The 13,677-nt window shown below is 46.1% G+C and overlaps 1 protein-coding gene across 2 annotated transcripts in view; it reads right to left on the bottom strand.

Annotated features, from left to right (window-relative positions):
* The window catches only part of LOC141166395 (spindle assembly abnormal protein 6 homolog), a 238,833-nt gene extending 226,064 nt beyond the window's left edge, over positions 1–12,769 (bottom strand). For both annotated transcript variants that reach the window (XM_073653053.1, XM_073653044.1), the window contains exon 1: positions 12,491–12,769. In XM_073653053.1, coding sequence (XP_073509154.1) covers positions 12,491–12,555 — 65 coding nt within the window. In that variant the 5' untranslated portion in view covers positions 12,556–12,769. The remainder of the gene's footprint in view (positions 1–12,490) is intronic.
* Positions 12,770–13,677: the final 908 nt, after the last annotated feature.

Genomic DNA, 13,677 nt, shown 5'->3' with positions numbered 1-13,677 from the left:
ATTCCCATGCATGTGAAGAAGATTTCCATGTTCACATACAAGAGAAAACGTCTCTGTATTTTTGACAGCACACAAAAAGTTCATCGTAAATGAGAGGTTATTTAATTCAGACAGAATTGCCAACAATTTTAATGACAATGGAGCTAAGCTTTGTGCAGATGTAACGTGGGGTGGGGCGCCCCGGCACGTTACATGAAGGTGGAGGTCCTGACTGGGTGTGTGGGCTTGTGCTGTAAGGTCACTACGCCCATGCAGGCCACATACAACAGATGTTGCTGGTTTGCCAGGACCAGATGTTTCACAGTTCAATGAGGGAGACCACCATTCAAAAATAAACTATTTACCGAACAGGAGCTTGAAGGGAATATAAACAGGAGATAGTGGGTACACAATCTTATGAACATTTCCTTCACAATTCAGAGAATATTCCACACACTTTCAATTTCTTCCTCTTTACCTGTCCTCTGCATTACTGTTCCTTACTACTTCACCACAGCCCATCTTGACACTACAGTTCTGTTTCGCAAGAGTCCTTTACTCAACCCGCGGTCCTGCATCTTCTTTCCCCTTTGGGGAGTTATGGTGCGAGTATGGCAGGATCTTATCTTCTCTAATTCTGGCACTCTGGAACTTCCACCCATGGCACTCTGTTTGCCTCGCATACTCAGTCCAGTCTAGGCGTGCTACCTCTTAGAGTTATAAAGTTTGGGTCTTACTGCTAGATGTCCTCTCTCAGGACCAGTGTCCAATAATACACTCTGTCAGTCACTGCTCCAGATCTCGCTATCCCTTTCCTCTCAATCTCCGCTCACTTTGGACATCTGAAAATGCGGCACTGCTCACACTGGACCTTAGATCCTTTCTCTATGCACTCCAGGCCCCATTTGCCTCACTACCAGGATACTGTCACTTTCCCTTCAACTTATCCCCTCCCACTCTGGGCTAGTCCCAAACATTAACTCTCACTATCCCTACTGTCAAACTACACACATTGTCACCATCATTGACACAAGTCACATTAAAATAATTTACATATTCTTCAAAGGGGAACGTGGACAATATGTCCATCTCCTTACATGGATCTGATGCATTAATGGGTTATTTCCAAAATCACAATGTGGACTTTTAATAATGTAGACGTTTATTCATTTATGACATCATAGCTCACTCGTATCATCCCCAAAGGATTCCACTAGAGGCTCCATTTACCCTCTAGCTGCCATTGGAATGATCCTTCAACCGCTCCAGTGCGCGTGGTCTATCATACAGAGGGCAGTCTCTTTTAGCTGGTTTCCTGCAAGCAAAGCTGTACTCTTGATCATGTCTACAACTGAGCGCTGCTGTGAGGGATAATGTTATGGAACTTACTGAAGCCTCCTTTATTACAGTGCAGAGCTCATTCGGAAGCAGCAGTGCATTTTTGAGTGTGCTGGTAACGAAGGAGGGATGTACTATAAGATGGCGCTGTGTATAGGAGCTAAAAGGAGTGATACACTGCAGAATAGGGCTACAAATAAAGAGACTGAGAGGAGTTGAGCTGTTTGTTGCCTGCTGCTGACAGATTAGCGATGTCAAACTCCAAATGCTGCTCTTTTGATACATAAAACAGAAGATAATCCTCTGACATATGCAGCAACAGATCCACATTTGCAGTTTCATATCACAGAACTGTCAGCAACAGGCAAAAAATACAGCTTAGCTCTATAGTGCTTAGTAATTACAAGCCCAGTTGTGGAAGAGTGCAGGAGAGTTGAGCTCTGAGAAGAACCAGCTAACAATGATATAAAAACACACAGGCAGCTATACTGATATTGATGGCAGACATGGTAGTGTTCAGGAGCAAATAGTGCACAGATGCATAAAGCGAATTCTACACTTAGTTTGATAACTCAGAGGGGGGCAAATAAGGAGAACACAGGAGAGGGCTCTGCAGCTCTGAGAATAAGCAAGTGCTGCTGAAAAATATCATTATAGCAGATTAGAATAGGACTCCCTATCCAGCAATGTAAAGCTGGATGCACAGAAAAGCAGGCCCGAGATTTAAAAAAAAAAAAAAAAAAAAAAACACACGACACAAAAAGGTACTAGAAAAAATGTTATGTCGGGCTTAGTCGAGTGCATTAACAGTAAGTATGCATTTACTATACTTTGTGAAAAATAATGCGATTGTGGGAATAACGCTTTAAATCAGAGGTCTCAAACACGCGGCCCGCCGGCCGCATGCGGCCCTTGAGGCTACTTTATGCAGCCCGCAGACACAGACCCCTTGACGATTTTGACCTGGTCCAGGAGGAGCCGCTGACAGCAGCGCTGCATTGCCGCGCAGAGACTGTCTCCCAGCACAGCATTTCCAATGCCAGCGGCCGGCCTATCAGAAGCCAGCAGCTGACATCTGCTTCCCAGCGCAGCAGCGTATGACGTCACTGCCATGCGCAGATGTCAGCAGCTGGCCTCTGATTGGCCGGCGTCTGGCATTGGAAATGCAGTGCTGGGAGACTGTCTCTGAGCAGCAGTGCAGCGCTGCTGTCGGTGGCTCCTCCTGGACCAGGCCGCGATTGTCAATGGGTCTGTGGTGCTTGTGGGCTGCATGTGCACAAAGGAAGCCGAGAGAACGGAGGACAGGTGAGAGGAATCTTTTTTTTTTCTCTTTTATGTGTGTGTGAAGAACAGCGCAGGGGACAATTCTACAAGATGGGGACCTGGATGGGGCATTAGTACCGGATGGGGGACATAACTCCAAGACGAGGACCAGGATGGGGGCACACTACTACAAGATGGGGACCCCCAGGATGGGGGCACAATACTACAAGATGGGGACCCCCAGGATGGGGGCACACTACTACAAGATTGGAACCCCCAGGATGGGGGCAAATTACTACAAGATGGGGACCCCCAGGACGGGGGCACATTACTACAAGATGGAGATGTGGATGTTTACAGCCACCTCTCTCAGTGCTGTGAGTGATTACTGTAACTGCGCCAGCTGGACGAAGCCGGCGGCTTCCAGGAGAAATAAAGTTAATTTTCTCCTGGGTGCCGCACTTTAAGTACAGGAGCCGGGTACCTTCATAATGCCATTCAGATTAACTATATATCCTCAGTCATAGACAATAAATGCAGCAAAACAGCCTGTGTGTGACCACTACTTTATTTAAATGATACTGGACAGCGTTTTGGTGATCAGTGAGTGGGTGATAAATGTTGCTCATGTTTTTGTTTTTTTAAGCATTTTTAGATTATGTAATTATGGCATGAATTTAAAGCGCCTTAGTGTGTTTTTTGGAGATTTTTACATTTTCTAATATATACTTAACATTGAAATTTCAATAAGAAGAACGTCATAGCATTGTGAAAATAAAATTGCTAGAAATTAATAATATGCAAATGATTAGAAAAAAATTTGAAAATGTCTTTGATTTATTCACTATTGCGTATGAGCACCAGACACCGCGCGCACACGCACACACATTACATGCCATCAATGAGGTTATTAATCTTTTTCCGAGGAAAGTTCTGGCATTTGGGCATGCAATACATCAAGATCCTCAGCTGGCAGCGCCCTTTGATAGCGGAAGATTTAAGCCAGTGTTTCGGGAGGACACTATAGGTGGCATCATACATTATGGGGGAAAAGAAAGGGCAATCTAGGGGCTTCAATAGGAGGAAAATGTATTTGTAAGGTATGGAGACACGGGGGGTCTCCCATGGGCAGAATACTACTCAGACAACACTGGGTGAGGGTAAAACAGTGTGGCAATATTTTAGTAAACCACCAAAAGGACAATAACATATAGAACAGTCGCATCAAATACACAAGATGGTGCAAATTACAGAGTCTCACCCTTCCGCTGACTTGCCGGGATTAGAGCAATTGCAACTTCGAGGCTTCCAGGGACAACTACCACAACCTGTGGCACCCCGCTTTGGGCCCATTCTTCTGTACGGTGCAGTGTAGGGGGCCCATTCTTCTGTACGGTGCATTGTAGGGGGCCCATTCTTCTGTACGGTGCATTGTAGGGGGCCCATTCTTCTGTACGGTGCATTGTAGGGGGCCCATTATTCCGTACGGTCCATTGTAGGGGGCACATTATTCCGCATGCAGCATTATATTGGGTCCAATATTCTGTATGCAGCATTATATTGGGTCCAATATTCTGTATGCAGCATTATATTGGGTCCAATATTCTGTATGCAGCATTATATGGGGCAATATATGGGGTTCAATATTCTGTATGGCGCAAAATATGGGCTCCATTATTCTGTAGGGAACATTATATGGGACCCATTAATCTGTATGGTGCCCATAATACTGTATGGAGTACTATATTGTCCGGTCCAAAATGAAAACGTTTGAATCCCCCCTGGTCACACACTGTGCGCTGTGAGGATTGGCCAGTTTCTGAGCTATTGTGGAATTTACAATAGATATCACTCATGCAATGTAAGAAGTAAGTGAAATCTTTGGCATTGTGCTATACCTATATTTCTCTGCCATATCTGTGCATCATGAATCGTGGTGTGCGTTAAAGGGGCGCACAGAGACTATTTTGCCCAGGGTCCGCAAAAACCTGCAGCCAGGTGCTGGGAGAAAGAAAAGGTAAATGGGCGTGGATTGAGGTGTGACCAGGGGCGTGGCCAAAATTTGCCACGGCGCACTACGCGCGTCGCATGAGGTGTCCCTCTTTCTGTTCTTCCAAAGTTGGGAGATATGTTTGAGGTGCTTTACTATTGGAGGATGGTGATGAAAAGGACTTATCACATACTTCTCTATCAGCAGCCATTATAGGAACAGAAGTGCTGGTCAGTGTATAAGGGATGCTGCATTAGGCCTCCTTCACACATCACTGTTTCCAGTTAGTGTAGCATCCGTTTTTTTCACGGATCCCACATGTACCGATTATAACCTATGCTAATGTTCACATTTCCATGTTTTTACACGGACCGTGTGTCTGTGCAAAACTCATTGAGACATAACCGTTTTTTTCTGATAGCAAGGATGACAAGGGCCAATATAAGTCTATGGGTCAGTGAAAAAGATGTACAGCGACATCCGTGTGCTGTCAGTGTTTAACCTCTTTACCCCCGAGGGTGGTTTGCACGTTAATGACCGGGCCAAATTTTACAATTCTGACCACTGTCACTTTATGAGGTAATTACTCTGGAACGCTTCAACAGATCCCACTGATTCTGAGAATGTTTTTTCGTGACATATTGTACTTCATGATAGTGGTAAAATTTACTTGATATCACTTGCGTTTATTTGTGAAAAAATCAGAAATTTGGCGAAAATTTTGCAATTTTCAAACTTTGAATTTCCATGCCCTTAAATCAGAGAGATATGTCACACAAAATAGTTCATAAATAACATTTCCCACATGTCTACTTTACATCAGCACAATTTTTAAATCAAAATTTAATTCTTTTTTTTTTTTTTTTTAGGAAGCTACAAGGGTTAAACGTTGACCAGCGATTTCTCATTTTTACAACAAAATTTACAGAACCATTTTTTTTTAGGGACCACATCACATTTGAAGTGACTTTCAGGGGTCTATATAATAGAAAATACCCAAAAGTGACACCATTCTAAAAACTGCACCCCCCCTCCCAAGGTGCTCAAAACCAGATTCAAGAAGTTTATTAACCATTCAGGTGCTTCACAGGAATTAATGGAAAGTGGAAGGAAAAAATTAAATATTTAACTTTTTTACACAATAATTTTACTTTAGACCCAACTTCAGAAGGGAAGAAGCGCCATATTGGAGTTCACAGCGGTTTCACTATGCCATGTAACATTGGCAGAGCCACTAAGGTGCCAGAACAGCAGAAGCCCCCATAAGAGACCTCATTTTACAAACTAAACCTCTCAATGATTTCATCTAGGGGGGTGCAGTGAGCAAGCTGACACCACATGTGCCTCACAGAATATTACATGAATAATTTTCTTTTATTTTCGCGGCCCTGTTTCAGGTCTAGATTTGCTCAAAAATAGAAAAAAATATTTATCCAGCTCACCCAAAAAATCTACTGTAGTACAATGATGTGAAGTTTGAGTTGGCAACAAGGCAAGATATGGTTAAAACAAATTTCAGTTCATCAGGGATTGTTCAGTATTTTGCTTGGAATTATCAGTTTTTCATCCAAATCCGTTCTTTTTCAGTAATCAGAAATTAATGGGCAGGCGGCCATCAAAATACAGCTGCCGGAACAAGTACTGCAGTCCCCAGGAATCTGCCCGGGGTTTAGGAGGGGGGGGGGGCGATAAAAGGTCATCAAGGACCGTAAACAGGCCGCGGGCCTGAGGTTCCCCATCCCCACCCCTGATGTAAATTAATGAGTTTTTAAAACCTTACAGAGGAAAACAAAAAAAAAAAAAAAAGTCTTATGCAGATTCTAGACAGGTTGCAGATTTTCGCAAGGAATTTTAATTCCCAGCAACCAAACTAGAGCCATTCAAATGGGCCCCAATATTTACACCCTGCATGAACTTGAATTTAAAGGGGTTGTCTGGTCAACAGAAGAGTCTGCAGTGACTCAGTGACATGGGACTGCCCGTATGTGATTTGTATCCTTGTGGTCATGCGCCAACTAGACTCCTGCACTTTTCCCAATTCTCTTCTATTGAAAGAAGATGGGCAAGACTAGTTGGCACATTGCCACAAGTATACAAGTTGCATGTGTGTTGTCATGTGACTTCCCACCCGCATGGGGAACATGGGAATGTTGAGAGCATGCGCATTGTCATGATTCAGAGTTACCGCAGACTTTAACGCTGAAACCGGACAACCAGCTTAAGGCCATGTTTCCATATTGCAAAAAGAATGCATTTTTTTCTGATGCATTTAATTGTTCAAGCAAAGTGGATGTGATTTCTTGAAAACTCATGCCTACTATGCATTGAACATCACTGTCTGTTGAACTGTGGGCTTTTTGGTCCATTTTTTTTCTCTCTAGGTTCCAATTGCATTAAGTGCAGAATACCAGTATTTCTGCAATAAAAAATGCATCTGTAATAATGATGGGACTGTTCTGCTGCGTCCCTGACCCTAAAGACAAAAATCGTGCTATGTGTATAATGTCATGTGGTTTTACATGTAATGTGAATGGGGATGTGCATCTTATATAATGTGTTATGGTAGTGTACAGCATGTAAGTAATGTAAAGTGTTAATGTATAAAGTGAGTAGTGCATAGCGCAGGGTAAGCACATGATTAGACTAGGGGTAAGAGAAGTACTGTTTATATAGTAAGTGGTTTAGCAACAGTAAAAGACATAGCATAGGGACAATATGTTTAGTCTATAGGATGGGACATAGTTAATGATAACACTAGTCCTCATCCACCGAGTTAGTTCTAATAAAAGGTGGGCACTTCCTGGTAGTAAGGGAGATAGTGGGCTGCTAGGGTCAGCATAGGTCTACCATTTGAGGTAGTGGGACACCATACTAGAATCCAGAGCAGACTCTCCTGTTGTGCCCGGAGCCCAAAGTCTGGCATTGGGGCTTCCGGGCACATTGTCCTTTGGCGTAAAAAGGAAGATGGACAAGGACTCGCCAAGACGGAAGGTAATGGATCCCGGGTGCACTGCAGAATGGGAAGAGAGATCCATGGGGCTAACAGAGTCAGTGGGCGAAGCGATGCTCAAGGAAGAACGAATGGTAGGGCTGAAGATGTGTTGTGTTAAGAAAGTAAGGAATACGAAGTGTTGTGCCCTATCTCACACTTGATGAACTTGAACTGACCAGTTGGAGACCGTGGGGGCCTGTGGCCTGCAAGCGAGTGTGATGCACCCCACTGGGATTGGAAACTTTTTTCTTGTGAAATGCCAGAGCGTAACCAGACAACAGCTCAGTAATTACAACCGCTCTCGCGCACTTTACATCAAAAACATGATAATCAAAGCAGATTGCTATTGCGTATTCTGCAGAAACAAAAAAACACAAGGCTTCGCTGTGACTAACACACAGCCTGAAGGTCAGACGTCACCAAACAGTAAATTTGTCCTACACACTTGAGTTTTCTGCTACAGACGCACAGCAGCAGGAAATTGAGCTGGTTGATATACGCTGCAGATTATTTTTATGCATCCACAATAATGGCTGAGCAATATACTGCCGATTTGTCTCATAGAATATCTGCAATGAATACGCACTGTGTGCAAGTACCCTTGAGGTTTATCCAGATAGGATTTTCGGCAACCAAAAAATTGATATCCACAATAGCAAAATCTTCTCCAATTTGTGCATTTTTTGCTGCAGAAATTCTGTAGATTTTACCCTTTGCATTACAAAAGGGTGAAATTCGCAGTCTGAACTGACAATACAAACTGAAGTCCCGCAGCGCAGGGCAGATTACACCTCAGAGATGAGATTTAGGAAAAATGGATCCACAATGATGCTACTGGAACACGCGGCGCATCCCGCACCCAGAAAATTCAGATGAAATATCTGCACAGCATATCCGTCCCATGCATCAACCCTTCACAGGGCAGATTCACTAAAAAACATATACAACTTGGGTAGCCCAAGGTAGCTGAAATGTAAGGAATATTACCATACCTATAAAATACTTTGTACTTCTGAGACATCCGCTATAATGCTAAGCAAGCGTGCCCTCACACACTGGCAGTGCATTATGGCATTGTACCGGTACCTATACATGACAGCTGCAGATCATATCCACACATATGGCATATAGGCAAAAATAACAGTCACATAGATGCCCATTAATGAACACGTCATAATAATAACTATAGATGCACATCAGCAGGCACAACTACCTGTACCTATAGATGCCATCACTGCACATGCTGTAACACCTGTACCTATAGATGCCCATCACTGGGCACTCGCTGTACCTATATATGCCCATCACTGGGCACTCGCTGTACCTATATATGCCCATCACTGGGCACTCGCTGTACCTATATATGCCCATCACTGGGCACTCGCTGTACCTATATATGCCCATCACTGGGCACTCGCTGTAATAATACCTGTACCTATATATGCCCATCACTGGGCACACGCTGTAATAACACGTGTACCTATAGTTTCCCATCAATGGGTACACGCTGTAATGACAACTGTACCTATAGATGCCCATCACTAGGAACACACTGTACCAATATATGCCCATCCTGGGTACATGCTGTACTAACACATGTACTGTACCTATAGATGCCCATCACTGGGCATACGCTGAACCTATATATGCCCATCCTGGGTACACGCTGTAAAAACACCTGTACCTATTGATGCCCATCAATGGGTACAAGACGTAATAACACCTGTACCTATAAGAATCCATCACTGGGCAAACGCAGTAGTAACACCGGTACCTATAGATGCCCATCACTGGGTACACGCTGTAAAAACACCTGTAGCTATAGATGCCCATCACTAGGCACAAGCTGTACCTATATATGCCCATCCTGAGTACACGCTGTACCTATATATGCCCATCCTGGGTACACGCTGTACTAACACATGTACTGTACCTATAGATGCCCATCACTGGGCACACGCTGTAATAACACCTGTACCTATAGATGCTCATCCTGGGTACACGCTTTACTGACACCTGTACCTACAGATGCCCATCACTGGGCACACGCTGTAATCACACCTGTACCTATAGATGCCCATCACTGGGCACACGCTGTAACCTATATATGCCCATCCTGGGTAAAAGCTGTACTAACACATGTACTGTACCTATAGATGCCCATCACTGGGCACACACTGTATCAACACCTGTACCTATAGATGCCCATCACTGAGCACAAGCTGTACCTATAGATGCCCATCCTGGGTGCACGCTGTATCAACACCTGCACCTATAGATACCCATCACTGGGCACACGCTGTAAAATCACCTTTATCTATAGATGCCCATCACTAGGCACACGCTGAACCTATATATGCCCATCCTGGGTACACGCTGTACTAACACATGTACTGTACCTATAGATGCCCATCACTGGGCACACACTGTACCTATATATGCCCATCCTGGGTATACACTGTAATAACACCTGTACCTATAGATGCCCATCACTGGGAACACGCTGTACCTATATATGCCAATCAATGGGCACACGCGGTAATGACACCTGTACCTATAGATGCCCATCACTGGGCAAATGCTGTAATGACACCTGTACCTATAGATGGCCATCACTGGGCACATGCTGTACTTATATATGACCATCACTGGGCACACGCTGTAATCACACCTGTACCTATAGATGCCCATCACTGGGCACACGCTGTACCTATATATGCCAATCCTGAGTACACGCTGTACCTATATATGCCCATCCTGGGTACACGCTGTACTAACACATGTACTGTACCTATAGATGCCCATCACTGGGCACACGCTGTAACCTATATATGACCATCACTGGGCACACGCTGTAATAACACCTGTACCTATAGATGCCCATCCTGGGTACACTCTTTACTGACACCTGTACCTATAGATGCCCATCACTGGGCAAAGGCTGTAATGACAACTGTACCTGGAGATCACTGGGCACACGCAGTAATGACACCTGTACCTATAGATCACTGGGCACACGCTGTAATGACACCTATACCTATAGATGCCCATCCTGGGTACATGCTTTACTGACACCTGTACCTATAGATGCCCATCACTGGGCAAAGGCTGTAATGACAACTGTACCTGGAGATCACTGGGCACACGCAGTAATGACACCTGTACCTATAGATCACTGGGCACACGCTGTAATGACACCTGTACCTATAGATCACTGGGCACACGCAGTAATGACACCTGTACCTATAGATCACTGGGCACACGCAGTAATGACACCTGTACCTATAGATCACTGGGCACACGCAGTAATGACACCTGTACCTATAGATCACTGGGCACACGCAGTAATGACACCTGTACCTATAGATCACTGGGCACACGCTGTAATGCCACCTGTACCTGGAGATCACTGGGCACACGCTGTAATGCCACCTGTACCTATAGATCACTGGGCACACTCTGTAATGCCACCTGTACCTATAGATCACTGGGCACACGCTGTAATGACACCTGTACCTGGAGATCACTGGGCACAGGCTGTAATGACACCTATACCTATAGATCACTGGGCACACTCTGTAATGACACCTGTACCTATAGATCACTGGGCACACGCAGTAATGACACCTGTACCTATAGATCACTGGGCACACGCAGTAATGACACCTGTACCTATAGATCACTGGGCACACGCTGTAATGCCACCTGTACCTGGAGATCACTGGGCACACGCTGTAATGCCACCTGTACCTGGAGATCACTGGGCACACGCAGTAATGACACCTGTACCTATAGATCACTGAGCACACGCAGTAATGACACCTGTACCTATAGATCACTGGACACACTCTGTAATGACACCTGTACCTATAGATCACTGGGCACACGCTGTAATGACACCTGTACCTATAGATCACTGGGCACAGGCTGTAATGACACCTGTACCTATAGATCACTGGGCACACTCTGTAATGACACCTGTACCTATAGATCACTGGACACACTCTGTAATGACACCTGTACCTATAGATCACTGGGCACACGCTGTAATGACACCTGTACCTATAGATCACTGGGCACACGCTGTAATGACACCTGTACCTATAGATCACTGGGCACACGCTGTAATGACACCTGTACCTGGAGATCACTGGGCACACGCTGTAATGACACCTGTACCTATAGATCACTGGGCACACGCTGTAATGACACCTGTACCTGGAGATCACTGGGCACACGCTGTAATGACACCTGTACCTGGAGATCACTGGGCACACGCTGTAATGACACCTGTACCTGGAGATCACTGGGCACACGCTGTAATGACACCTGTACCTATAGATCACTGGGCACACGCTGTAATGACACCTGTACCTGGAGATCACTGGGCACACGCTGTAATGACACCTGTACCTGGAGATCACTGGGCACACGCTGTAATGACACCTGTACCTGGAGATCACTGGGCACACGCTGTAATGACACCTGTACCTATAGATCACTGGGCACACGCTGTAATGACACCTGTACCTGGAGATCACTGGGCACACGCTGTAATGACACCTGTACCTATAGATCACTGGGCACACGCTGTAATGACACCTGTACCTGGAGATCACTGGGCACACGCTGTAATGACACCTGTACCTGGAGATCACTGGGCACACGCAGTAATGACACCTGTACCTATAGATCACTGGGCACACGCAGTACTGACACCTGTACCTATAGATCACTGGGCACACGCTGTAATGACACCTGTACCTGGAGATCACTGGGCACACGCAGTAATGACACCTGTACCTGGAGATCACTGGGCACACGCTGTAATGACACCTGTACCATCTAACGTGTGCCTGCAGTACATACACAGTATACACGGGTGGGTGGGTGTCCTCACTGGTGCAGGTGCACCCACGTCTTCTTACCTCTCCTCACAGTCCCGGCATTTAATAATAATGGAGACAACTTTACAGAAGAGTTCTTCCGCCATGGTGCCGACGTCCCCTGCTACACGTACATGTCCCGCGTCCTCTGGCTCCCGGGCTGGGGTCTCGCACACCGCCACCTGTCAGCAGCAGTCAGGCCACACAGCCTGGGCAGCACTCGGCACCATGCTCGCCGTGGGGACTGAGGCTCCTCACCTTGGCCGCGCTGCTCCTCCTCCCACGTTACCTTCCCCCTTCCCTCACAGCCTCCCGTGGGGATTCGCGCCACCTTCCCGCCGCCCGCAGCTCTTGTCTTTCCTTGTCTCACTTCCCAACTCCACCTCAAGCCACAATTGAGCAACTGCGTATCACCTCAGGGCAGGTGCGCACAGGGGCTGGAGGTGTGGGCAGGAGCCCATTACTAAGAGGGGTCAGCCATTCCTGCTACTAGTGTCCAGCAACAACCTCTGCTGTCCGTCTTCATGTCCTTCTCACAGTAATGTCCTGAAGCAGGTGATTTAGGTTAGGGGGACTGGTCCTGCATCCTAGAAATGGCCACAGTCACCTACTTACTTGTTACTGCTTGGCTGTAAAAAAGACAGTCAAATCTCAGCAGTGTCCTTGGCATGTCACAGCACGGTCGCTAGCAAGTCGAACGCCTTCGCTAGCGTGGTTGCTAGCAAGTTTCAACATGGTCACTAGCATGTCGAAGAATGGTCGATAGCAAGTCAAACACCTTCGCTAGCATGGTCGCTAGCAAATCTCAACGTGGTCGCTAGCATGTCGCAGCACGGTCGCTAGCATGTCACAGCACGGTCGCTAGCAAGTTTCAATGTGGTCGCTAGCATGTCACTAGCAAGTCGCAGTGCCTTCGCTAGCAAGTGTCAACGTGGTCGCTAGCAAATCACAGCGCCTTGGCTAGCGTGGTCGCTAGCAAGTCTCAACACGGTCGCTAGCACGTTTCAACGTGGTCGCTAGCAAGTCGAACGCCTTCACTAGCATGGTCGCAAGAAAATCTCAACGTGGTTGCTAGCATGTCGCAGCGTGGTCGCTAGCATGTCGCGGCGCCTTCGCTAGCATGGTCGCAGCACGGTCGCTAGCATGTCGCAGCACGGTCGCTAGCATGTTGCAGCACAGTCGCTAGCAAGTTTCAACGTGGTCGCTAGCATGTCACAGCACGGTCGCTA

Source organism: Phyllobates terribilis, unplaced genomic scaffold, assembly GCF_046119375.1.
Source record: "Phyllobates terribilis strain yellow unplaced genomic scaffold, ASM4611937v1 Scaffold_1__5_contigs__length_1240528914, whole genome shotgun sequence".
Taxonomy (NCBI): Eukaryota; Metazoa; Chordata; class Amphibia; order Anura; family Dendrobatidae; genus Phyllobates; species Phyllobates terribilis.
This window is presented reverse-complemented; position numbering and strand designations above follow the sequence as displayed.